General features: G+C 43.2%; 1 protein-coding gene across 1 annotated transcript; it reads right to left on the reverse strand.

Annotated features, from left to right (window-relative positions):
- Window positions 1-6,888: 6,888 nt before the first annotated feature.
- efhc2 (EF-hand domain (C-terminal) containing 2) lies at window positions 6,889-27,814 on the reverse strand. The gene is made up of 15 exons (XM_029703008.1): window positions 27,695-27,814; window positions 27,144-27,332; window positions 26,855-27,005; window positions 26,442-26,665; window positions 25,792-26,043; window positions 23,308-23,415; window positions 22,863-23,001; window positions 18,764-18,929; window positions 17,660-17,802; window positions 17,249-17,445; window positions 17,029-17,162; window positions 16,446-16,640; window positions 8,577-8,669; window positions 8,379-8,481; window positions 6,889-7,457 (listed from the first exon to the last, which is right to left on the reverse strand). The coding sequence occupies exons 1-15, from the start codon at window positions 27,734-27,736 to the stop codon at window positions 7,347-7,349; spliced, it is 2,247 nt and encodes a 748-aa protein (XP_029558868.1). The 5' UTR covers window positions 27,737-27,814; the 3' UTR covers window positions 6,889-7,346.
- Window positions 27,815-27,998: the final 184 nt, after the last annotated feature.

Here is a 27,998-nt window from a genome sequence, read left to right on the forward strand (position 1 = left end):
GACCCGTCGCCCCAGTATGAGGTCCTGCACGCTCAGGAGCAGGTTTTCATCAAGGATCTCTCTGTATTTTTCTCCGTTCATCTTTCCCTCGATCCTGACTAGTCTCCCAGTCCCTGCCGCTGAAAAACATCCCCACAGCATGATGCTGCCACTACCATGCTTCACCGTAGGGATGGTGCCAGGTTTCCTCCAGACATGACGCTTGGCATTCAGGCCAAAGAGTTCAATCTTGGTTTCATCAGACCGGAAAATATTGAGAGTCCTTTAGTTGCCTTTTGGCAAACTCCAAGAGGGCTGTCATGTTCCTTTTAATGAGGAGTGGCTTCCGTCCACTGATTGGTGGAGTGCTGCAGAGGTTGTCCTTCTGGAAGGTTCTCTCATCTCCACAGAGGAACTCTGGAGCACTGTCAGAGTGACCATCGGGTTCTTGGTCACCTCCCTGACCAAGGCCCTTCTCCCCCGATTGCTTAGTTTGGCCAGGCTGCCAGCTGTAGGAAGAGTGGTGGTGGTTCCAAACTTCTTCCATTTAAGAATGACGGAGGCCACTGTGTTCTTGGGGACCTTCAATGCTGCAGAATTCTTTTGGTACCCTTCCCCGGATCTGTGCCTCGACACAATCCTGTCTCAGAGCTCTACGGAAAATTTCTTCGACCTCATGGCTTGGTTTTTGCTCTGACATGCACTGTCAACTATGGGACCTTATATAGACAGGTGTGTGCTTTTCCAAATCATGTCTAATCAATTGAATTTGCCACAGGTGGACTCCAATCAAGTTGTAGAAACATCTCAAGGATGATCAATGAAAACAGGATGCACCTGAGCTCAATTTCAAGTCTCATAGCAAAGGGTCTGATTACTTATGTAAATAAGGTGTTTCTGTTTTTTATTTTAATGTGTGTACGTTGATGAGGATTATTATTTTTTTAATCCATTTTAGAATAAGGCTGTAATCTAACAAAATGTGGAAAAAGTCAAGGTGTCTGAATACTTTCCAAATGCACTATATTTACGTCAAACGCAATGCACTTGGGTGGCCTACTTTTTTGGCACATCCTGCAATTTAACTTGGCATTCCTCACTTGCAATTACATTTAAACTTATAGGATACTTTAGATGTGCTTATTATTTTATAGTAAATTACCGGCTACTGAGTGGAAACAACTTTTAATGTATATCAACAGCTGAACTCTATTAGATTAACTAAGTGCGGAGATGTATTATAGGTAATGAATCTGTAGGTGACTTCTGAGAACGCTACAGACTTCGTGGCACTGCAGAAAGTTCAGCATACCCCTCAATCCAGAGGTTGTGACTTCAAATCCCAGGTGGGGTCATATTGAATGTCAGCACAAAGTAATCATGTGAAATGTAATCATTCACATGTTTGCTGAATAGCGTACCACTAACCTTAAAAACCCCATACCATTTAATTACTTCCCTTACAAAAAACACTTGAAATGTACAATTTCACATGTGCAGTTTTCTGTGAAAACAGAAGAGATGTGAGGTCAGTTTTTCACATGTAGTTTCATGATATCACATGTTGAAATGTTGTCACATTTATTTCACATGAGATCATGTTTTCACATGCTCCAATTTTTTCACATGTGCAGTTTCATGTTATGACATGTTGTTTTTACATGTTTCAACATGTTATCACATTAACTTCACATAAGATCACATGATCACATGTGAAATTCATGTGCTTTTTCCGTAAGGGTGGACAGGTATGAGAAATATGGTGGAAAATCCAGAAAACCTCAGCCATGGTTACAACAACCCAACACTTTTAAATCCATGCGCGGGTGTGAAAGAAACACTTTGGGGAGAAGGTTAGAGAATGGTACAGTCAGTAGGGCTATACAGGGCCTTCAGAAAATATTAATGCCCCTTGAATTATTCCACATTTTGTTGTTACAGCCTGAATTCCATTTTTTTTCCTTCTTATCCATCTACACACAATACCCCATAAAGCTTGCACATTTATTGAAAATGAAATACAAAAATATCTCATTTACATAAGTATTCACACCCCTGAGTCAATACAATCACCTTTGGCAGCAATTACAGCTGTGAGTCTTTCTGGGTAAGTCTCTAAGAGCTTTGCACACCTGGATTGTACAATATTTGCACATTATTAAAGGCACTGGAGCAACGAACCGCCCTTGCTGTCTCTGCCTGGCCGGTTCCCCTCTCTCCACTGGGATTCTCTGCCTCAAACCCTATTACAGGGGCTGAGTCACTGGCTTACTGGTGTTCTTCCATGCCGTCCATGGGAGGGTTGCGTCACTTGAGTGGGTTGAGTCACTGACGTGATATTTCTGTCCGGGTTGGCTCCCCTCCTTGGGTTGTGCCGTGGGGGAGATCTTTGTGGGCTATACTCGGCCTTTTCTCAGGATGGTAAGTTGGTGGTTGGAGATATCCCTCTAGTGGTGTGGGGGCTGTGCTTTGGCAAAGTGGGTGGGGTTATATCCTGCCTGTTTCGCCCTGCCGGGGGTATCGTCGGACGGGGGCACAGTGTCTCCCGACCCTTCCTGTCTCAGCCTCCAGTATTTATGGTGCAATAGTTTATGTGTCGGGGGGCTAGGGTCAGTCTGTTATATCTGGAGTATTTCTCCTGTCTTATCCGGTGTCCTGTGTGAATTTAAGTATGCTCTCTAATTCCCTCTCTCTTTTTCTCTCTCTCTCTCTTTCTTTCTCTCTTTCTTTCTCTCTCTCGGAGGACCTGAGCCCTAGGACCATGCCTCAGGACTACCTGGCCTGATGACTCCTTGCTGTCCCCAGTCCACTTGGGTGCTGCTGCTCCAGTTTCAACTGTTCTGCCTGCGACTATGGTACCCTGACCTGTTCACAGGACGTGCTACCTGTCCCAGACCTGCTGTTTTCAACTCTCTAGAGACAGCAGGAGCGGTAGAGATACTCTGAATGATCGGCTATGAAAAGCCAACTGACATTAACTCCTGAGGTGCTGACCTGTTGCACCCTCTACAACCACTGTGATTATTATTATTTGACCCTGCTGGTCATCTGTGAACATTTGAACATCTTGGCCATGTTCCGTTATAATCTCCACCCGGCACAGCCAGAAGAGGACTGGCCACCCTTCATAGCCTGGTTCCTCTCTAGGTTTCTTCCTAGGTTCGGGGAGTTTTTCCTAGCCACAGTGCTTCTACACCTGCATTGCTTGCTGTTTGGGGTTTTAGGCTGGGTTTCTGTACAGCACTTTGTGACATCAGCTGATGTAAGAAGGGCTTTATAAATAAATTAGATTGATTGATTGATAGATAGATAGCCATTTTCAAGTCTTGCCATAGATTTTCAAGCCGATTTAAGTCAAAACTGTAACTAGGCCACTCAATGTCATCTTGGTAAGTAACCCTGGTGTATATTTTGCCTGTGCTTATGTAACAGCATTGCTTCTGTCCCACTCCTCACCCCAACCTGGGCTCGAACCAGGGAACACATCAACAAGTGCCTCCCACATTTACCTATCGCTCCACAGAAGCCGCAGCGCTTGCAGAGCAAGGGAAACAACTACTTCAAGGTCTTATAGTCAGTGACGTCACCGATTGAAAAGCTATTAGCGCGCAACCCGCTAACTAGCTAGCCATTTCACACCGGTTACACTTAGCTCTATTCTGTTTCTTTTTATCCTAAAAAACATTCCTAGTCCTTGCCGATGACAAGCATACCCATAACATGATGCAGCCACCACCATGCTTGAAAATATGAAGAGTGGTACTCTAGTCCCGTGTGGCTCAGTTGGTAGAGCATGCTGTTTGCAACACCAGGGTTGTGGGTTTGATTCCCATGGGGGACCAGTACGGAGAATTTTTTTTATGAAATGTATGTAGTCGCTCTGGATAAGAGTGACAAAAAATGTACTCAGTGATGTGTTGATTTTGCCCCAAACATAAAGCTTTGTATTCAGGACATAAAGTTAATTTCTTTGCCACATTTGTTTGCAATTTTACTTTAGTGCCTTATTGCAAACAGGATGTTTTGGAATATTTTTATTCTGTACAGACTTCCTTTGTTTCACTCTGTCATTTAGGTTAGTATTGTGCAGTAACTACAATGTTGATCCATCCTCAGTTTTCTCCTATCACAGCCATTAAACTCTGAAACTTTTTTAAAGTCACAATTGGCCTCATGGTAAAATCTCTGAGCGGTTACCTCCACTCCGACAAATAAGTTAGGAAGATTGCATGCATCTTTGTAGTGACTGGGTGTATTGATATAACATCCACAGTGTAATTAATACATTCACTCTGCTCAAAGGGATATTCAGTGTCTGCTTTTAATTTTTACCCATCTACCAATAGTTGCCCTTTGTGAAGCATTGAAAATCCGTTGGTCTTTGTGGTTAAATCTGTTTGAAATTTACTGCTTGACTGAGAGACCGTATTGTACGTGTGGGGTACAGAGATGAGGAAGTCATTCATAAATGTTAAACACTGTTATTACACAGAGTGAGTCCATGCAACTCATTATGTGACTTGTTATGACTTGTTAAGCACATGTTTACTCCTGAATTGATTTAGTCTTGCCATAACAAAGAGGCTGAACACTTATTGACTCAAGACATTTCAGCTTTTAACTTTTGATTCATTAAAAAACAAATCTAAAAACATAATTCCACTTTGACATTATGGGGTATTGTGTGTAGGCCAGTGACACAACATGAATACTTTCTAAAGGCACTGTAGCCTTCTTGGTTGTAGGCTAAGTGTGGATGCCTCTGCTCTGTCAGAAGCTTAACCTAAGCATGGTGGATCCCTTCTCAGGCCATTTCCCCTCTTATCAACTCAGCGCGTTAGAGGGGATACAGAGGATCCAGTGTAATCATAATGAATGCGTGTGCCTGTCTGCCTGCGGATGAAATACGCTTCTGGTTTAACGCCTCGTATCTTTTACAGTGTCTCTGAGGCCCTCTCCCTAACACACACAAACTCTATGTCTTACTATACTTTGTGAGGACTTTTTGGTGACCAATTGATTCCCATTCAAAATTCAATTTTCTCTAACCCCTAACCTAACCCTAACTCCTAAACCTAATCACTAACCTTAACCATAATTCTAACCCTAACCCCTAAACCTAAAATAGCCTTTTTACAAGTGAGTTCTGGCAAAATTTCCTCACTTCTCAGAATTTTTGTTGGTTTACTATTCTTATGAGGACTTCTGGTACTCACAAGTATAGTAAAACGTGCACGCACGCGCACACACACGCACGTGCACACACGCACACACAGTATACTGTTTTTAAGGGTCTTTGTTTTGCACATAACACAATTCAAGTGTACACACCATTTCCCACACATGTAAAAACACAGACGTTTGGTTGCAAATGTAATCCATGTTCTTTAATTGAAAGTGGAAAATATACACAGAGAGCAGCGAGGTGATTGAGTTCATAGGATGATGATCTGGCGGTACTCCTTTCTATCTCTCTGTCCTTGTGTTGGGTTGGTTAGAGTGTTGGGTTGGTTAGAGTGTTGGGTTGGTTAGTGTTGGGTTGGTTAGAGTGTCGGGTTGGTTAGAGTGTTGGGTTGGTTAGAGTGTTGGGTTGGTTAGTGTTGGGTTGTGTTGGTTAGAGTGTCGGGTTGGTTAGAGTGTTGGGTTGGTTAGTGTTGGGTTGGGTTGGTTAGAGTGTCGGGTTGGTTAGAGTGTTGGGTTGGTTAGAGTGTTGGGTTGGTTAGAGTGTTGGGTTGGTTAGTGTTGGGTTGGTTAGAGTGTTGGGTTGGTTAGAGTGTTGGGTTGGTTAGAGTGTCGGGTTGGTTAGAGTGTTGGGTTGGTTAGAGTGTAGGGTTGGTTAGAGTGTTGGGTTGGTTAGAGTGTCGGGTTGGTTAGAGTGTCGGGTTGGTTAGAGTGTTGGGTTGGTTAGAGTGTCGGGTTGGTTAGAGTGTCGGGTTGGTTAGAGTGTAGGGTTGGTTAGAGTGTCGGGTTGGTTAGAGTGTCGGGTTGGTTAGAGTGTCGGGTTGGTTAGAGGGTCGGGTTGGTTAGAGTGTAGGGTTGGTTAGAGTGTCGGGTTGGTTAGAGTGTCGGGTTGGTTAGAATGTCGGGTTGGTTAGAGTGTCGGGTTGGTTAGAGTGTAGGGTTGGTTAGAGTGTAGGGTTGGTTAGAGTGTCGGGTTGGTTAGAGTGTCGGGTTGGTTAGAGTGTCGGGTGGGTTAGAGTGTCGAGTTGGTTAGAGTGTCGGGTTGGTTAGAGGGTTGGGTTGGTTAGAGTGTAGGGTTGGTTAGAGTGTCGGGTTGGTTAGAGTGTCGGGTTGGTTAGAATGTCGGGTTGGTTAGAGTGTCGGGTTGGTTAGAGTGTAGGGTTGGTTAGAGTGTAGGGTTGGTTAGAGTGTCGGGTTGGTTAGAGTGTCGGGTTGGTTAGAGTGTCGGGTTGGTTAGAGTGTCGGGTTGGTTAGAGTGTAGGGTTGGTTAGAGTGTTGGGTTGGTTAGAATGTCGGGTTGGTTAGAGTGTCGGTTGGTTAGAGTGTAGGGTTGGTTAGAGTGTCGGGTTGGTTAGAATGTCGGGTTGGTTAGAGTGTCGGGTTGGTTAGAGTGTCGGGTTGGTTAGAGTGTTGGGTTGGTTAGAGTGTCGGGTTGGTTAGAGTGTCGGGTTGGTTAGAGTGTTGGGTTGGTTAGTGTTGGGTTGGGTTGGTTAGAGTGTCGGGTTGGTTAGAGTGTTGGGTTGGTTAGAGTGTTGGGTTGGTTAGAGTGTTGGGTTGGTTAGAGTGTTGGGTTGGTTAGAGTGTTGGGTTGGTTAGAGTGTTGGGTTGGTTAGAGTGTCGGGTTGGTTAGAGTGTTGGGTTGGTTAGAGTGTAGGGTTGGTTAGAGTGTTGGGTTGGTTAGAGTGTCGGGTTGGTTAGAGTGTTGGGTTGGTTAGAGTGTCGGGTTGGTTAGAGTGTCGGGTTGGTTAGAGTGTCGGGTTGGTTAGAGTGTCGGGTTGGTTAGAGGGTCGGGTTGGTTAGAGTGTAGGGTTGGTTAGAGTGTCGGGTTGGTTAGAGTGTCGGGTTGGTTAGAATGTCGGGTTGGTTAGAGTGTCGGGTTGGTTAGAGTGTAGGGTTGGTTAGAGTGTCGGGTTGGTTAGAGTGTCGGGTTGGTTAGAGTGTCGGGTTGGTTAGAGTGTAGGGTTGGTTAGAGTGTTGGGTTGGTTAGAATGTCGGGTTGGTTAGAGTGTCGGTTGGTTAGAGTGTAGGGTTGGTTAGAGTGTCGGGTTGGTTAGAATGTCGGGTTGGTTAGAGTGTCGGGTTGGTTAGAGTGTCGGGTTGGTTAGAGTGTCGGGTTGGTTAGAGTGTTGGGTTGGTTAGAGTGTCGGGTTGGTTAGAGCGTCGGGTTGGTTAGAGTGTCGGGTTGGTTAGAGTGTTGGGTTGGTGTTGACACTACCGAACACGTCTTCCAGAAGGACAGAGTAGTTGATGCTCTTCACCTCTGGGCCTCTGGCTTCCCTGCTCCAGTCCACGTTAAACTGTGGACAACCAATAGTTGATTCAATTCAACAACAGCAAGACAAAGGGCCCAAGACAAGACACTGGACTAGGCCCTCATTGAGGATGACAGTTGACTTGCTTGGTTAAACAAAGGTTAGATGTACAAAATGAAATCCCTGGCACACTAGTAACATCCATGAATGTAGAGGTAGACATGGGTTATGCACGCCAAATACATTCACAAAACATGACAGCATTGGCTTTAAAATAGTGCAATGTTAGTGATACAAAAAGTATGTGCATTATTGTTCAAACAGTGTGTTAGCTCCACAGAGACAAGAGTCCCAGGTGGATACAGGTAAATGCCAGGCATCAGCAGAAGACAATCAGGAACATAACAGAGCCTGGATGTTGGGACAATCAACACAAAGCAAGTCCTCAAGCAGACATAGGCAACTCTTCTGATGTCATCACAGTGAGAAAGAAATGTGAGGACATGAAGATGCAAAGTCACGGCAGCCATTGTCACTCCTCTCACGTGGGTCTGTGGAGAAGGTTTAGAAAGGCTGTTTACCCCACCAGAGGATCCCTGACTAGTTTGTGCTTTGGACTGCATGTGGAAGAGAAGAGCTGGGAACCAGTGATAGTACACTGCTAGAGAATGAAGAGAGAATGACAGAGACAATACAGACGCACAGGCTCTCACACACACACGCACATGCAAGCTCACGGGCATGTACACACGTGCGAAGAGACTGATTCACAAACAGTGCTCTCTCTCTCTCTATCTCTCAATTCAAGAGGCATTATTGGCATGGGAAAAAATATGTTTACATTGCCAAAGCAAGTGAAATGGATAAAGTGAAATAAACAATAAAAAGTGCAGATGGATCTTCTTAGCTGGCTCTGTGCTAAATGCTAAATCTCTCTCATGCTAAATGACCCACTGAGTCTCTCACCTTCAGGGCGTCGTCAGGCAGGACAGGGGGAGCAGGGTTCTCTCTCCAGTTGATCCCTGCCAGAAAGGCATGGTAGTCCATCTCCTCAGAGCCTGCATCAAACCTGGACACACCACAGGACTCTCAAAGACGAACTGTTGTATAAGCACACTTCCACTCCCATTGCTACTCCTCTTTCTTTATGATCTAATTTCTTACTTCTTGAGGAGGGCCCTCAACAGGTCCTCAGCCAGTGGCAGCTGGAAGGCCTTACAGATGGTCCTGGCCTCCTTGGTGGAGAGATGACCAGTCCTGGATACACAGACCAGACCGGACGAGCACAGATATTAGGCAGGGGGGACCAGACGAGCACAAATATTAGGCAAGCACATATGAGAAATCATCATTGATGAAAGGCTTGAGTGTGTGTGTGTGTGTGTGTGTGTGTGTGCGCGCACGTGCATGCATGTGCGTGTGTGTGTGTGTGAGAGGCCACATTTGTTTTCCCTGTGTTTTTGAGTAGTCTGGAGCCAGTCCTTGACATTATGACATACCGTCTTCATTATAGGGGCATTGGATAGGGAGGACATTTTAGACAAATCTGAAACTAACCCAGGGTAACTACATGGCCACATAAACAAGCTATGCTGATTGACCCTGTGGCGTAGCTAGCTATCAATTTCCTTTATGCCACAGTTCTACTGTGTGTGTGTGTGTGTGTGTGTGTGTGTGTGTGTGTGTGTGTGTGTGTGTGTGTGTGTGTGTGTGTGTGTGTGTGTGTGTGTGTGTGTGTGTGTGTGTGTGTGTGTGTGTAACTGCTACATAATATGCAGGTCTGTGGGGATCATCTGGTTCCAATGCTCCACTCACACACTGCTGGAACTAATTGCTGCTACTCAAGCAGCTAAGGATCTGGGGCCGCTGGCCAACTGATTGATGGCGGGCCGTGACGGTACCTGCCTGTGTGGCTCTGTGTATGTGGGTATGGGGTATATACACTATATATACAAAAGTTTGTGGACACCCCTTCAAATTAGTGGATTTGGCTATTTCAGCCACATCCGTTGCTGACAAGTGTATAAAATCGAGCACACAGCCATGCAATCTCCATTGACAAACATTGGTAGTAGAATGGCCTTACTGAAGCGCTCAGTGACTTTCAATGTGGCACTATCATAGGATGTCACATTTCCAAAAAGTCAGTTTGTCAAATTTCAGCCCTGCTAGAGCTGACCCGGTCAACTGGAAGTGCTGTTATTGGGAGGTGGAAATGTCTAGGAGCAACAATGGCTCAGCTGCGAAGTGGTAGGCCACACAAGCTCACAGAATGGGACCGGTGAGTGATGGAGCGCGCAACGCGTAAAAATCGTCTTGTCCCTCGGTTGTAACACTCATTACCGAGTTCCAAACTGCCTTTGGAGCGTCGGGAGCTTCATTAAATGGGTTTCCATGGCCGACAGCAGCACACAAGCCTAAGATCACCATGCGCAATGCCAAGCGTCGGCTGGAGTGGTGTAAAGCTCACTGCCATTGGACTCTGGAGCAGTAGAAACGAGTTCTCTGGAGTGATGAATCACGCAGCATCTGGTAGTCCGACGGACGAATCTGGATTTTGCAGATGCCAGGAAACGCTACCTACCCAAATGCATAATGCCAACTTTAAAGTTTGGTGGAGGAGGAATAATGGTCTGGGGCTGTTTTTCATGGTTCGGGATACGTCCCTTAGTTCCAGTGGAGGGAAATCTTAATGCTACAGCATACAATGACATTCTAGACGATTCTGTGCTTCCAAATTTGTGGCAACAGTTTGGGGAAGGCCCTTTCCTGTTTCAGCATTACAATGCCCCCATGCACAAAACGAGGTACATACAGAAACGGTTTGTCGAGATTGGTGTGGAAGAACTGTGTGTGTGTGTGTGTGTGTGTGAGACAGAAGTGTGTGTGTGAAAAGTGTGTGTGTGAAAGTGTGTGTGCACCCTCATACATGTACAGTGAGCTCCAAAAGTATTGAGACAGTGACACATTTTTTGTATTCCAGCACTTTGGATTTGAAATTATACAATGACTATGAGGTTAAAGTGCAGACTGTCAGCTTTAATTTGAGGGAATTTTCATCTATATGAGGTAAACTTTTTGTACATTCACTTTTAAACTTTAGTATTTGGTCCCATATTCCTATCACACAATGACGACATCAAGCTTGTGACTTTACAACTTGTTGGATGCATTTGCTGTTTGTTTTGGTTGTGTTTCAGATTATTTTGCGCCCAATAGAAATGAATGGTAAATAATGTATAGTGTCATTTTGGAGTCACTTTTATTGTAAATAAAAATAGAATATGCTTCTAAACACTTATAGTTAAAGTGGATGCTACCGTGATTACGGATAATCCTGAATGAATCGTAAATAATGATGAGTGAGAAAGTCCCAGAAGCACAAATATCATACCTCCAAAACATGCTAACCTCTCACCATTACAATAACAGGGGAGGTTAGCGTTCTTCTTGTGTAATCTCATGTTGATAATGTGATTTAATGTGAAGTTAATGTGATAACATGTGACAGGTGAAGCAACATGTGATAACGTGAGCACGTTAAAACACAATCTCATGTGAAATAAATGTGACAACGTGGGGAGGCTAAATTTCAACATGTGATACTATGGAACTACACATGACAACATGTGAGCAGATATGAAAACACGAGTTCATGTGAAACATGTGATACCATGAATATGATACTGTATTTTTACAGCAGAATTTTACAGCAAAATTAATATGATGCTGTTTGCATAATGTGGACAATATGGAAATCAGGTATATATTTATTGGCAAGAATACAACACTTCTGCGGTTTGCCTAAAGTTGCAGAAAAAATGAACTAAATTTATATAAAAACTTGGTGATATTTCTAAATGACAGTATACTACTGTATTCTTATTTCAATTACTGTAAAATATTGTACTGTGACCACAATTGGGATCCCATAAATGGGATTTAAACTCATACCCTCTCGGTTGCTAATAACCTGAAATATCCTGCTACAGTGCAGCTACACCACCAGATCTGTGAGCATGAAAGAGATATAGGCCACAGACTTATTGGCAAGAATGCGTTTCTGCACTTTGCTTAAAGCTGTCCAGAATCAAGTAAATAACTGTCCAATTATCTCCACCAACATAAAACTAGCAGTGCTCAACAACATCGTGGAATACACATTCATTCTTTAGGGATTTGAACTTGCAACCTCATGGTTGGGAGTGCATCAATGTTGCAAACTTTGTAAGAGAACGTGTCAGTAATGAGCTGCACTGCAAAGAGTTTATTGTGCATTTTCCAGTTATTTATTATTATTTATTTATTTTCACCTTTATTTAACCAGGTAGGCCAGTTGAGAACAAGTTCTCATTTACAACTGCGACCTGGCAACTTGTGTGAACTTGTGTGAATTTGGAATTTCTTACCTGTAAACTACTATTTAGTAAGTTATTGTAATATTTACAGTCATATTTACAGTCATTATACTAGATTATCTGCACATGTACTCTAAAAGGTACCGACTAGTTCCATGCGAGTTCCTATTTGTACATCACATTTACATTTTAGTCATTTAGCAGACGCTCTTATCCAGAGCGACTTACAGTAGTGAATGCATACATTTCATACATTTTTTTTTTTTGTACTGGCCCCCCGTGGGAATCAAACCCACAACCCTGGCGTTGCACACACCATGCTGGCGTTTCAAACACCATGCTCTACCAACTGAGCCACAGGGAAGGCCTACCTCTGTACCCTTGACCATTTTGTACACCAGGGAACAACACGGTACCGTAACGTAGCCATAGCTCCAACACTGCCAAAAGACCAGCTATGCAGGTGTCGGCTATTGCGTGTTTATGCTTAAATCTAGGCCTTTTGCTCCCAAGTGGCGCAGCGGTCTAAGGCACTGCATCTCAGTGCAAGAGGCATCACTACAGTCCCTGGTTCGAATCCAGTCTGAATCACATCTGGCCGTGATTGGGAGTCCCATAGGGCGGCGCACAACTGGCCTAGTGTCGTCTGGGGTAGGCCGTCATTGTAAATAAGAATTTGTTCTTACCTGACTTGCCTAGTCAAATATTTTTTTTTTGTGTCAAGTATCCCTGAACACTGCTACTTTTTTCTTTGGTGTTGTTGGATAATCACACAATTATTGACTTGATTCCGGGCAACTTTTAGCAAAGTGGAGGAATGTTTTCTTGCCAATAAATCTGTGGGCGATCGCTGTCATTGTCACAGACCTGTTGACAAAGCAAGAAATTCAGGTTGCTGTCATCTAAGAAGTCGTGAGTTCAAATCCCAAGTGTGGCTGCGTCCCAAGTGTGCTAACCAATGTCGAGGTCAATTCCATTTAAGTTCCAGTCAATTCAGAAAGTAAACCAAATTCCTGATTTTACAGCATTGAACATAATTGGAATTATAATTGGAATTTCTGAATACAGTTCGTTGTTGTATATTTACTGACAAAATAGAGTTAGAAATTACATTAAAAGTTGTTTCCACTATTTTCACCGTAACCCAGTAGCCGGTAACTTACTATTAAATAATAAGTGCATCTAAAGTATCCTATAAGTTTAAATGTAATTGCAAGTGAGGCATGCCAAGTTGAATTGCAGGACAGGCCAACAAGTAGCGTACCCCCAAGTGCATTGCGATTGACAGTATTTACAGTGCCTTCGGAAAGTATTCAGATCCATTGACTTTCTTCAAATTTTGTTACGTTACAGCCTTATTATAAAATTGATTAAAAAATGTTTATCCTCATCAATCTACACACAATACCCCATAATGACAAAGCAAAAACAGGTTTTTAGATTTTTTGCAAATGTATTAAACACAAAAACACAAATACCTTATTTACATAAGTATTCAGACCCTTCGCTATGAAACTAGAAATTAATCTCAGGTGCATCCTGTTTCCATTGATCATCCTTGAGATGTTTCTACAACTTGATTGGAGTCCACCTGTGGTAAATTCAATTGATTGGACATGATTTGGAAAGGAACACACCTTTCTATATAAGGTCCCACAGTTGACAGTGCAAGTCAGAGCAAAAACCAAGCCATGAGGTCGAAGGAATTGTCTATAGAGCTCCGAGACAGGACTGTGTCGAAGTACAGATCCAAAAAATGTCTGCAGCATTGAAGGTCCCCAAGAACACAGTGGCCTCCATCATTTTTAAATGAAAGAAGTTTGTAACCACCAAAACTCTTCCTAAAGCTGGCCGCCTCGCCAAACTGAGCAATCGGGGGAGAAGGGCCTTGGTCAGGGAGGTGACCAAGAACCTGATGGCCACTCTGACAGAGCTCTAGAGTTCCTCTATGGAGATGGGAGAACCTTCCTGAAGGACAATCATCTCTGCAGCACTCCACCAATCAGGCCTTTATGGTAGTGGCCAGACGGAAGCCACTCCTCAATAAAAGGCACATGACAGCCTGCTTGGAGTTTGCCAAAAGGCACCTAAAGATGAATGGAGCAAAGTACAGAGAGATCCTTGGTGAAAACCTGCTCCTGAGCGCTCAGGACCTCAGACAGAGTGAAGGGTCACCTTCCAGGAGGACAACGACCCTAAGCACACAGCCAAGACAATGCAGGAATGGCTTCGGAACAAGTCTCTGAATGTCCTTGAGTGGCCCAGCCAGAGCCCGGACTTGAACCCGATTGAACATCTCTGGAAAGACCTGAAAATAGCTGTGCAGCAACGCTCCCCATCCAACCTGACAGAGCTTGAGAGGATCTGCAGAGAAAAATGGAAGAAACTCCCCAAATACAGGTGTGCCAAACTTGTAGAGTCATACCCAAGAAGACTCAAAGGCTGTAATCGCTGCCAAAGGTGCTTCAACAAAGTACTGAGTAAAAGGTCTGAATACTTATGTAAATGTGAAATTTCAGTTGTTTATTTTTTTATAAATTAGCAAAAATGTCAAAAAAACTGTTTTTGCTTTGTCATTATGGGGTGATGTCTGTAGATTGATGAGGATATATATTTTTTTAATCCATTTTAGAATAAAGCTGTAACCTAACAAAATGTGGAAAACGTCAAGGGGTCTGAATACTTTCTGAAGGCACTGTTTATAGCAAAACACCAACACAGTATCGTATTACTGTAGAAATGTACAGCACAATGACAAATATTTCCCACAAAACAAACAGCAATTGCTACCAGTGTAATTTCATGTTACATGATTTCACATGTGGAAAATCCCATGATTTCACACGTTGAATGTGAAATTTCACGTGATATCATGTGAAAACATGTGTTTTTGGAACATTTCACAGGTGAAAATGTTTTTGGGGAACAATTCACATGTAACATTTTACATTTGAAAACTTGTTTTTGGAAATCTTATCGTGATATTACACGTGAAATCATGTGAAAACTTGGTTTTGGAACACTTCACATGTAACATTTCACATTTGGAAACGTGTTTTTGGAACACTTCAAATGTGACATTTCACATGTGAAATAATGTGAAAAGGTGTTTTTGGAACACTTCCATCAATCAAATGTATTTATAAAGCCCTTTTTACATCAGCCGATGTCACAAAATGCTGTACAGAAACCCAGCCTAAAACCTAAAACAGCAAGCAATGCACAGTGGCTAGGAAAGAATCCCTAGAAAGGCCAGAACCTAGTGAGAAACCTAGAGAGGAACCAGGCTCCGAGGAGTGGCCAGTCCTCTTCTGGCTGTGCCGGGTGAAGATTATAACAGAACATGGCCAAGATGTTCAAACGTTCATAGATGACCAGCAGGGTCAGATAATAATAATCACAGTGACATTTCACATGCGAAATCAAGTGTTTTTGGAGCGCTTCACATTTAATGCCCCCGTACACAAAGCGAGGTCCATACAAAAATGGTTTGTCGAGATCACTGAGGAAAAACTTGACTGGCCTGCAAAGAGCACTGACCTCAACCCCATCGAACACTTTGGCTGCGATCCAGGCCTAATCGCCCAAAATCCGTGCCCAACCTCACTAATGCTCGTGGCTGAATGGAAGTCCCCACAGCAGTGTTCCAACATCTAGTGGAAAGCCTTCCCAGAAAACTGGAGGCTGTTATAGGAGCAAAGGGGGGACCAACTCCATATTCATGGATTTTGGAACGAGATGTTTGATGAGCAGGTGTCCACATACTTTTGGTCAGGTAGTGTAATTTGCATCTGTTTAAGTCTATCAAAAGTGTGCAAGTTTGAGCATGTGCAGATCTTGGTGGTAGGCCTATGGAATAATTATTTCTGAATCAGCACTAATTAGATTGATCAATAAAAGCCCTAATCGTGGTCTTCTTAAATGAAAGTAGTTTTTGACAGTATGGAGCACAACACGAGGGAGTTTAGAAGGGAGGAACTCCCTTGAACTTTTCTTCCATATAGCTGGGAACCGCACTGCAGCAAGAATGCATTTTTCACTGGCTATCCACTGGTCACAAAAACAATGATTAATAGGCAGTTTAAACTTCTTCAATTCAACCACTATTGGGATAAAATACACATCTGTGAAGATCCATCCACAACAACCACAATCCGTAAGGCGCAAATAGTAAATGAGAGAGCAGCAATGTGATTCACATCAATGCGCTATGTAGATATCAATAATAAGTTATATCCGTATCGCTGTAGACTACACCACTGCTGTCATCCTTACCGCCAAGCGTTTATTCAAGTTGGATAATCTTTGGATGCCGACAGCAGTTGAACCATTGGAAAACATAGCTTTGACTGTAGCCTACAAAAGCCTATTCCTGCTCCTGGTGGTTCATCATAGTGGTCTCTGATTTGTGGTCAGACTTGCTCAAGCAGAACAAACTTAAAATTGCCCTTTTTTCTATGCTGATTTGAATGCACTTGAGAAAACAGAAAGGTGTCAGAAAACAGTCACGCAAACATCCTTTCTGAATTTAAAAGTAATCCTAGAAGTAATCATCTAGTTTTTCTATAGTGTCTGTAAACATGTGATCCGTTACTCCCCAATTGTGTATACGTGTGTGTACCTGCGTGTCCGCGTTCCTGTATGTCTGTGCTTGAGTGTGTGTATGACTCCCTACCTGTGTCGGTCCTCGTGTGTGAAGGCTCTGGTCATGTCGGAGAAGCTCTCAAAGTGTTTCTTGCGTAGGTGGTCCTGAGCCACAGCCAGCATGAGGCCCACCTCTGCCTCGGGCTGCTGGCGCTCACAGAAACAACGACCGAGCATCATCACCTCGTGCTCCGACAGACCACACTCCAGACCCACCAGCAGGCCCCTGGCAAACACACACACACACACACACACACACACACACACACACACACACACACACACACACACAACCAGAAACATTTGCTTCAAGGATCTGCTTATAAACTGCTTATGAACACCATAGTTTGATGACTACTAAATCTTGGCACTGGGGCTCTAGTTCCTGGCCTTGGATCTGGACTTGTTTTGGATCTGAGGATCTGAATCAGAAAACACCCAAATCAATTCATTGGGACCATACTGTAAACAGCTGTTTAGAGAGAGAAGAGAGGAGTAAGAGAGGAGTCCTACATGAAGGGTTGGTAGGGGATCAGTCCAGTGTTTCCAGGGTCCGAGGAGAGAGGGATAAAAAAAAGAGAAGAGGAGAAGAGGAAGAAAGAGGAGTGCACTACCTGAAGGGTTCGTAAGGGATCAGTCCAGTGTTTCCAGGGTCACTGAGGGTGAGGAACTGTTTAATCTCATTCTGTTTGTCCTCAGGGATGGAGCGGATCTTACTGATGATGGAGCCCATGTTAGCCCTGGGGAACTGGACAGAGAGGAGAGGATTGAGATGAGGAGAGGAGAGAGAAAAAGAGAAGAAACAAGAAAAGAAGAGGAGAAAGTGCATCGTACCTCCTCAGCGTGTTGCTCCATGTAGTTGAAGGCGTACTCATCAGCATCGATCAGCTGGAAGCCCTGGTTGTTGAGGTTGATCCTGGCTCCTACATACAGGTCCTGGGCACTGAAATACTGGGACATCTCACTCTTAAACAGCTCCTGACCAGGCTTCTTCACTCTGCCACGCTCAAGGAACTTACCCGCCAACACACCTGGGGGGGGGGGGGGGCACAGAAGGGGACGTTTGAATATGTGTAAGAAGTCATCTCAACCTGTCAAAGTAGACACTTCCACTTGCCTTCACTGCAGAAGAGAGGAGGAGGAGGGAAAGTAAAGTAATCCTCATTAGTATGTCTACTTGTCTCTTATGGGTATTCTAGAAGTGTCGACTGATAGCCTGGTCCTAGCTAGCCAAACGGTCCCTACCGGTGTTCCTCTGAGGCGGTTCGAACACACAGATGGTGTCGTCACTGAGGTAGAAGGAGATTATGAAGAGTCTATCTCTGTCGATGGGATTTTCAGTCACCATCTTCCCCATAAACCTCAGCACGTTGCTCTCAAGGCCCTGTCTGGTAGGGGGAAATACACACACACTCACGCACGCATACACGTACGCACGCAGACAAGCAGGCAGCCACTCTCTCTCACACACACACACACACACACACACACACACACACACACACACACACACACACACACACACACACACACACACACACACACACACAGCGAGAGGAGTTAACATATATCTAGACACTTACAGTAGATACAGCATCTAAGAAGCATACATATTACTGTCAAGTGTCTACAATGTAATTCTCCCATTTAGGCTGTAAGGACAAAATGGGAGAATCGAGCAAGGGCTGAAGACTTTATATAGGCACCGTAATAGGTATAAGGTTTCAAGAAAATACACTCCCCTCTGTATTTATTTGGACAGTGAAGCTAGAATATGTAAATGTGGTTTTATAATCTGTCAATTTGGCTCTATGATGAGTGAGAAAGTTAGCGAAAAAAAGCTTACCTCTCACCATTACCAATAACAGGGGAGGTTAGCATTTTTTGGTGTGGTATGATCTTTCTCACTCATCATTATTCACGAATGTCCATCATCATGGCAGCATCCACATTAATGTAGAAGTGTTCAGAAGCATCCTCTATTCTTATTTACAAAAAGTTTGTAGTCACAAGCTTGATGTAATCATTGTGTGCTAGGAATATGGGACCAAATACTAAACTTTGGACAATATTAATACACTATTAGTGAATTTGTCAAAATACTGACTTCTTCAAATGGGGGGACTAGATACATAAAGCACATTCATTTCTAAATGGTAAAACAGATATGTACTGTCACCTCATAAAACATTTGATACCAAATCCAAAATGTGTGTATCAAGTGTAAAAAAAGAGAGAAAAACTTATGAGAGGTAAGTTACAAACGACAATGTCTTATGGCGCTTTGACTTGAACTGTAGTGACCTATCCTAAGTAGTGTCTCCTGAGTGGTGCTTTCTTGACTCTCACCTGTCTTTCTCCATGAGCTTGCGGAAGTCTTTCTGGGGGGGTTTGGGCAGCAAGCCCTGGCAGGAGCACAGTGAGTCCTCTTCAGAGCCAAAGCCATTGTAGGGAGGTACAGGCCTGGGGGGCTTAGGGGCCAGAGGTGCCTTGTACTGTACTGGGCTGAAGTCCTCTGAGAGAGAGGACAAAGAAATGGATAAAGAGATATATATACACTATATATACAAAGCCAGCATTCCGGAGTCACCTCTTCACTGTTGACGTTGAGACTGGTGTTTTGCGGGTACTATTTAATGAAGCTGCCAGTTGAGGACTTGTGAGGCGTCTGTTTCTCAAACTAGACACTCTAATGTACTTGTCCTCTTGCTCAGTTGTGCACCATGGCCTCCCACTCCTCTTTCTATTCTGGTTAAAGACAGTTTGTGCTGTTCTGTGAAGGGAGTAGTACACAGCGTTGTACAAGATTTTCAGTTTCTTGGCAATTTCTCGCATGGAATAGCCTTCATTTCTCAGAACAAGAATAGACTGACGAGTTTCAGAAGAAAGTTATTTGTTTCTGGTCATTTGAGCCTGTAATCGAACCCACAAATGCTGATGCTCCAGATACTCAACTAGTCTAAAGAAGGCCAGTTTTATTGCTTCTTTAAATCAGAACAACAGTTTTCAAGCTGTGTTAACATAATTGCAAAAGGGTTTTCTAATGATCAATTAGCCTTTTAAAATGATCAACTTGGATTAGCTAACACAACGTGCCATTGGAACACAGGAGTAATGGTTGCTGATAGTGGGCCTCTGTACGCCTATGTAGATATTCCATAACAAATCAGCCGTTTCCAGCTACAATAGTCATTTACAACATTAACAAGTTCTGCACTGTATTTCTGACCAATTTTATGTTATTTTAATGGACAAAAAATTGCTTTCTTTCAAAAACAAGGACATTTCTAAGTGACCCCAAACTTTTGAACGGTAGTGTATATATATATACAGTACCAGTCAAAAGTTTGGACACACCTACTCATTCAAGGGTTTTTCTTTATATGTACTATTTTCTAGATTGTAGAATAATAGTGAAGACATCAAAACTATGAAATAACACATATGGAATCATGTAGTAACCAAAAAAGTGTTAAACAAATCAAAATATGTTTTATATTTTATATTCTTCAAAGTAGCCACCGTTTGCCTTGATGACAGCTTTGCACACTCTTGGCATTCTCTCAACCAGCTTCATGATGTAGTCACCTGGAATGCATTTCAATTAACAAGTGTGCCTTGTTGAAAAGTAATTTGTGGAATTTCTTTCCTTCTTAATGCGTTTCAGCCAATCAGTTGTGTTGTGACAAGGTAGGGTTGGTATACAGAAGATGACCCTATTTGGTAAAAGACCAAGTCCATATTATGACAAGAACAACTCAAATAAGCAAAGAGAAACGAGAGTCCATCATTACTTTAAGACATGAAGGTCAGTCAATCCGGAAAATGTCAAGAACTTTTAAAGTTTTTTCAAGTGCAGTCGCAAAAACCATCAAGCGCTATGATGAAACTGGCTCTAATAAGGACCGCCACAGGAAAGGAAGACCCAGAGTTACCTCTGCTGCAGAGGATAAGTTCACTAGAGTTAACTGCACCTCAGAAATTGCAGCCCAAATAAATGCTTCACAGAGTTCAAGTAACAGACACATCTCAACATCAACTGTTCAGAGGAGACTGCATGAATCAGTCTTTCAATGGTCGAATTGCTGCAAAGAAACCACTACTAAAGGACAACAATAATAAGAAGAGACTTGCTTGGGCCAAGACACATGAGCAATGGACATTAGACCGGTGGAAATCTGTCCTTTGGTCTGATGAGTCCAAATTTGAGATTTTTGGTTCCAACCACCGTGTCTTTGTGAGACGCAGAGTAGGTGAAAAGATTATCTCTCCATGTGTGGTTCCCACCGTGAAGTATGGAGGAGGAGGTGTGATGGTGTGGGGTTGCTTTCTGGTGACACTGTCTGTGATTTATTTAGAATTCAAGGCACACTTAACCAGCATGGCAACCACTGCATTCTACAGCGATACGCCGTCCCATCTGGTTTGCGCTTAGTGGGACAATCATTTGTTTTTCAACAGGACAATGACCCAACACACCTCCAGGCTGTGTAAGGGTATTTGACCAAGAAGGAGAGTGATGGTGCTGCATCAGATGACCTGGCCTCCACAATCACCCGACCTCAACCCAATTGAGATGGTTTGGGATGAGGCGGACCGCTGAGTGAAGTTAAAGCAGCCAACAAGTGTTCAGCATATGTGGGAACTCCTTCAAGACTGTTGGAAATAGGGTGGCTACTTCAAAGTTCTTGACATTTTCCGTATTGACTGACCTTCATGTCTTAAAGTAATGATGGACTGTCGTTTCTCTTTGCTAATTTGAGCTGTTCTTGTCATAATATGGATTTGGTCTTTTACCAAATAGGGCTATCTTCTGTATACCACACCTACCTTGTCACAACACAACTGATTGGCTGAAACGCATTAAGAAGGAAATAAATTCCACAAATGAACCTTTAAGAATGCACACCTGTTAATTCAAATGCATTCCAGGTGACTACCTCATTAAGCTGGTTGAGAGAATGCCAAGACTGTGCAAAACTGTCATCAAGGCAAAGGGTGGCTACTTTGAAGAATCTCAAATATAAAATATATTTTGATTTGCTCAACACTTTTTTGGTTACTACACGTTTCCATATGTGTTATTTCATAGTTTTGATGTCTTCACTATTATTCTACAATGTAGAAAATAGTAAAAATAAATAAAAATCCTTGAATGAGTTGGTGTTCTAAAACTTTTGACCGGTAGTGTATAAATATATATATATATAGACAAGGAGAGATGTGGGGGCAGATAAATAGATAAATAGAGAGAGACAACAACAGTTGAAGGAAGAGAAGAGAAAGAAGGAGAAAGAGTAGAGATGGAAAGAGAAGGCAACAGGGGTAACAGTAACCTATATAACCTTTGACCCCCTGAGGTCCCCAACAGGCCTCTCCATCATTGATCGGCTGTGACCAATACAGGGAACCCCCCATAGCCAGCCTAACCTAACCTAGCCTAGAAACACATGAGGGGGGAGGGGGGCAGGGTAGGGTGGGGTGGACTGGCAGTCTAACGCCCACAGACAAGAGTTTGGTTACTGCAGACTGGTTGAACCCCCCCAAAACCCTCCCATCTACAGATAGTGGACACCATTTTGATGGCGCAAAGCGGCAGATATGTTGCCGAAAACACAAGTGCATGAATCATGCTGATAGCGGCTTCATTTGAAAGCTTTTCGCTCAGAGAGGCCAAATGGCTGGCGGCGGTGGGGCGATCACTGGGATCTAGTGTTGGTCAGGGCCAGGGAGACAGATAGGCCTGGAGCTGTTATCCTCACTCTGAGCACCTGGAAAATGTTATATATCTGAAATCTATAATTCCAAAACCTTGTTTACTATAATGTCAGTGCTGCAAATGCCACTCTATCACCCAAGTCCACCATTGTTGGTCCAGGCCTAGTTACTGTAAAGCACTTTGTGACAAATGTTGTAAATGTTGTGTTTCATACAGTATATAAACACAATTTGATTGATTGTCAGGGATTATTGTAGGGCTCACATGGTTTTGATACAATGGAGAGAATTGCATAAAAAATGTAATAATAATAATAATAAAATGATTATAATGATGTTATTTTAATCTCCAACAGGTCACATATTGAGCCTTCACTAAATCTGAATGACAAAATCTGAATTAGGGATATGGAGAGCATCAAAGGGTAAATTTACAACATTTTAAGATTATGGGAAATACTTGACAGTGGCACTGAAAACAGCAAAATAACATCAACGTTGCAAAACAGGGGCACTTGAGTTTACTTGGTCAAGGTAGTGAAACTTACAGTCTATTATACTTATACTGACACCCTGTGGTTATACACCAGAACCGCAGGTGATGGGCTTGGGGTGTGGGATATGGCATTGTGTGTGTGTGTGTGTGTGTGTGTGTGTGTGTGTGTGTGTGTGTGTGTGTGTGTGTGTGTGTGTGTGTGTGTGTGTGTGTGTGTGTGTGTGTGTATCTCACCAATGCCGTATTTGGAGCGGTAGAACTCTTTGGTGAAGTTGTCACAGTCACAGATGACCACCCTGCGTCCCCACACGTTGACTATGCCCCCCAGAGTCAGGTCACTGTCCTTATAGAACTGCTCATGGACCGCACCTGTCTGAGAGAGAGAGAGAGAGAGAGAGAGAGAGAAAGAGAGAGAGAGAGAGAGAGAGAGAGAGAGAGAGAGAGAGAGAGAGAGAGAGAGACATTAGCTGAGAGTAAGCTCCCTTCTTACAGTAAAATATGCTGGATCAAACTGATCCTGTACACTCAAAGACACAGAGATAAAACTTTTGGAAACAAACTGTTGTTTCTACAACATCCCTTACAGTCACATAAACCCTAGGCTTATTTTCCGTATAGCATTCAATATGGACAAATATGTCCATTTTTGTCTCTAAAAAAACTCCGCAACAGCACCTACTTTGAGGCTGTCCAGGATGTAGCGTCCTCCCTGGCCCATAGGACCAAAGACGTTGAGCACCGTGCGGTCTGTGATATCTCCGGGCTGACGCTTGGGGTTGGGAGCATGCTGCAGGAGAGAACAGAGGAGAAAACACACCAACGGAGAGGAGTCAGAAACACACACGCACGCACGCACGCACACACACACTTACACAGTATAGAAACACACATGCCAACTAAAACACACACACATACACATGCACTACACCAAACCACACTACACCAAACACTACAGCAACCACACCACACTACACCAAACCACACCACACTACACCAAACCACACTACACCAAACCAAACCACACTACACCAAACCACACTACACCAAACCACCACCATAACCACACCACACTACAGCAAACCACACTACACCAAACCACACCACACTACACCAAACCACACTACACCAAACCACACTACACCAAACCACCACCATAACTACACCAAACCACACTACACCAAACCACCACCATAACCACACCACACTACAGCAAACCAAACCACACTACACCAAACCAAACCACACTACACCAAACCACCACCATAACCACACCACACCACACTACACCAAACCAAACCACACTACACCAAACCACACCACACTACACCAAACCAAACCACACTACACCAAACCACACTATACCAAACCACCACCATAACCACAGCACACAGATTGGCTGGTACTTGCCTCCTGGTTCTTGGTCATGGAAGCAACATAACAGGGAGAAAGAGAAAGAACACAGACTGACCAAATCATCATCATTTGTCTTGAGGGACAGATTTATTTTGTATCTGGGGAGAATCGTTATGTCCAGCTGGCTAGGAGGTTCAGATGCAACCTTTCAGGATGACATTTATAGAAAGGCAACCGAACAAACAGCATGACAATCACTGGATTTTACAAAAGGAAAACAACTGGAAAGGAACGATGAGTTAGTGTCTGAACAGTGACTAGAGAAGAGATGAGGAAAGATGCTTCAGGGAGGCTAGACGTGACTACAGACCTGTCAGAGTGGATGAGAGCTCTGTGAGAGAGGGAGGCCGAAGCCATTCAAGCAGAAGAGAAAGAGAGGCACCTTTCCTCTTTTGACTATACTTCAACCAAAACATATCAATCCCCTTATACAAATGCTTCAAAGCAGCGAAACAATGGCAGTTTAGATTTCCCATCTTCTGCCCTTTCTTTAATTTCCTCTTGAACGTTAAGGAAAAATGTAGATTTCCGCCTAAATAGACATACCCAAAAGTAATTATTTTTAACGGGATGGCCATAAACACTAACTTGTAATGCTGCATAGTTATAGAAAGGATTGGAACTCACCTTTTTGGTAGAAATAGTTCTAAATTAATCCCTTTTGAGGACACAAGCTCAAGTACATAGTACAAATATTATAAAAATATATAAAATTATATGAATATAAGGCTTGAAATGACTGACATGTTTTCTAAATAGAGTAACAATCAAATTATAAATAATTTACTATAAGATTTCACCTTTATTATAACTGTAAAATAAATATTATAGTATTAAGTGACTACAAATTTGACCCCATTTCATATAACAGACGACAGAGCATTTTCTGCCAAGCGTCCTCTGAGCGACAGAGACAACATTCAAATATTTGAAGACTCGTTACACCTTCAGCTTTCCGCACAAAGTGATTTCGTACCTCTGTGACCAAAATAAAGTGGTCGTGTTTCAATTCTACAAATTGATTTAGTATTTTTTAATGTTGAGAGCTCTAAATCCGGCTGAGGATATCACTAGACTGTCCCCTCTCCTATGCCGTCTCCCAGGCTGGGTTCCATCGCTCAGAGGCAGAGCAAATCAATTATTTGTCTGGATAGGCCAGAAAATGTGACACGCCACTCCCTATGCAAATGACAGGTGTGACACTGCAAGTCAGCTCTGCTGAGAGAGTGGTAGCGGAAAGTGTCTGTAAGCTGTCTGCTCCTATAAGGCAATGGTTCCCAAACTGTGGGGCACGATAAAAATAAATATATATATTCCTTTTTTTTATTTTTTATGTTTTATTTTAAACTCAATCGGGCATTCAACTTACTCTTGAAAGTTGTAATAGTAGAATGCTAAAGGTGCAATTTCTAAATCCGGTAGTGCATCAGCAGTTTTCCTCTTGTCATTGCAGACGTTAGAGAGCTATTTATACAGTAAGTTGTCAGGAATGTTCAGATCAACTAGCCCATGTCAGGTAACATTTTTTAGCTTGGTTTTGTAGCCAACTGATTTTGTTGTAATGTCTGAGTCACTCAGATATCACATGAACACACATAGGATATGACAAAATGTGTAGAAAGCAGGAAATTTGCTTTAAAATGGCAACAACAAAAAACACCTCATGCGGGATGCACCCCAACTATGGAAAAGACGACCCGAGTGAAAAAGTTTGGGAAACATTGCTTTGTACACACATTTCCCATCTAACCTTGGGCAGCTTGCTACGGTGCAGAAACTTTGGGGTGGCATCCCGGCCTGAGTTGGGGTAGATGACCTCCCTGATCTCTATGGTGTCATCGGCCAAGAAGTAGTGCAGGGTGAGTTCGCGCGGGTCCCCAAACATGTTCTCTGAGTCGTCCCAGTGGCAGTAGAACCGCAGCACATTGCGGTCGTGGTTTAGGAACTGCTTGAGCGTGTCCAGCCTCTCGTATGGACGCAGCGGCTTCATACTCTTCTCCATCTGTGGATACACAGACAGATTATTGATAATACTGTATACTTTATCAATACATAAAGTCTACAGTATACAGCTTGGTAGCTACAGATTGTGTCTGTATGTATAGAAGTCATGTAATTGTGATAATATCCGATAAATAGATGTCAGTCATTGTTTTCTGACAGGTGGCATCTGTGCAGTGAGCTGCTGGATCTGTCAGAGGACAATGTAAATCAATCAGTCTGAGTAGTTTCTGCTCAGTGTGACATGTTTCTCAGGCCGGCACCTTGGCATTAGATCAATTGCAAAGCACTATGTTCAACACAGAAGATGGTACCACTTAATCCATAATGTCACCGTCTCTGTTATCCCTCTCTTCCTCCCTCTCAACCTCCCTCATTCCCCCTCCTCTCTAATCCCACCTCTTGTCGTAGGTTGCTGTAGGGGTCCAGGGGAGTGGAGGTGGGGGGGTTGAGCCGTACCCCCATCTTCCTGAGGAAGTTTCTGGTGAAGGGGTCACAGTCGGTGACCATGAAAGTGCGTGAGTACAGTACCATCTGCTGGTTGATGTTGAAGTCGTGCACCGTGTAGAAGCACTCATCATCTGGAGGGGGCAGTGGGATGCGGTGCCGACGAATCAGCGTTCCTGAAAATAGGAAAGAATTATAAAAAAATGTTAGATTTTGTAATAGTTAAACCTCTTTAACATAGAGGGCTTTTCCTGTAATCATCCGTCTTTTTGCAGGTACTGGTTTCTGTTTGAATAGGGGGTAGAAATTCAGGTAGATCTCAATCAGCAATTTACCTGCTCAAGACCTAGGTTAAAATACCTCACCTTGTGGTATTCCGCTGTTCTTTAATTCAGGCTCTACCACCTGGATGGTGTCGTCTTCCAGGTAGAAATAGATCTTACACTTCCTGACGCGGTACTTCTCCTCTCGCTTCTGAGGCACAGCCTCCTGGAAGAAAGCATTGAAGCTCAGCACCTGAGGGAGAGGGAGGGATGGTGAGAATGGAGCAGTCTGTCCAACTCAGTCTGTTTATCTGCCTGTCAGTCTGTGTGTCTGTAATCTACTGCACCTTTCAAAGATTATTTGGAAAGCACAAAAAATTCTATGACAGACCTGCTTGTCAAAGGCCACCCATGATGGAGTGTCACTGCCCTCTCCATTGGGGAAGACAGAATAGTTTGGTTGAGACTTCTGGCCCAACAGCAACTCCCCTCCAATGCCTGGCTTCCCAGAGCCCACCATCATACGGACCCCGTTGGAATAGTCAAAATGCTGGGACTTGTGGAATTTGTCTTTCCCCAACTGGATGGAAGGATGTCACAAGTCAGTCAAGTAAAGACTAGAGTCATATGCAGAGAAAATATTATGGTTTGTGGCTTTATTTATTTTTATTTAACCTTTAAGTTTAGTGGATAATGTCAGAAAAGCAGGAATTCATCATATTCAATGTGTTTTCTTAAGGTTCTTGCAGCAAACAGGAATGCATTTTAATGCAATGAACTTGCACAATCTATGGAAGATGCTGCGAGGGAACATGCTAGCGTAGCAAGCGCTATGTGTTGTTCTATTCGCCTCAATTCACAAAATAGGCTAACTGGGGTCAATAATCCAAATAATCTAAAATATATCCACTAATTTAACAGGAAACATTGCACAAAACTTACGTTTTTGTTGAGAGAATTTCCAGGCAGCATCGGCAGTGCCATAGTGGCATTAATTGGGATATAAATATACTTTTTCCTCCGTCCAACTCGTGAGAAGTTCGTTCGTCCTTCCCGTTTGAGGTTGCCATGGAGCGTGCTGTTATCTTGCGTTGCCTGGCAACAGTGCAGCGTCAGAATCTAGGGTTGCAACATTCTAAGAAAATTGTACTACCGCACAGAAACATTTCGCTACATTGTAACATTTTATGTATAATACACAAGCTAGACATAGTAATGGTGACTAATTTGAAAGACGAAATCTTGC

The sequence above is a fragment of the Salmo trutta genome, chromosome 20, assembly GCF_901001165.1.
Source record: "Salmo trutta chromosome 20, fSalTru1.1, whole genome shotgun sequence".
NCBI classification, from domain to species: domain Eukaryota; kingdom Metazoa; phylum Chordata; class Actinopteri; order Salmoniformes; family Salmonidae; genus Salmo; species Salmo trutta.

Coding starts and splice junctions, on each gene's coding strand:
- efhc2 (XM_029703008.1), bottom strand. CDS start 27,736: ATGGCACTGCCGATGCTGCCTGGAAATTCTCTCAACAAAAAC. Junction 27,333..27,694: donor GAAATTCTCTCAACAAAAAC/GTAAGTTTTGTG, acceptor CCTTCCATCCAG/TTGGGGAAAGACAAATTCCA. Junction 18,930..22,862: donor CCGCTCCAAATACGGCATTG/GTGAGATACACA, acceptor CCTCTCTCTCAG/AGGACTTCAGCCCAGTACAG.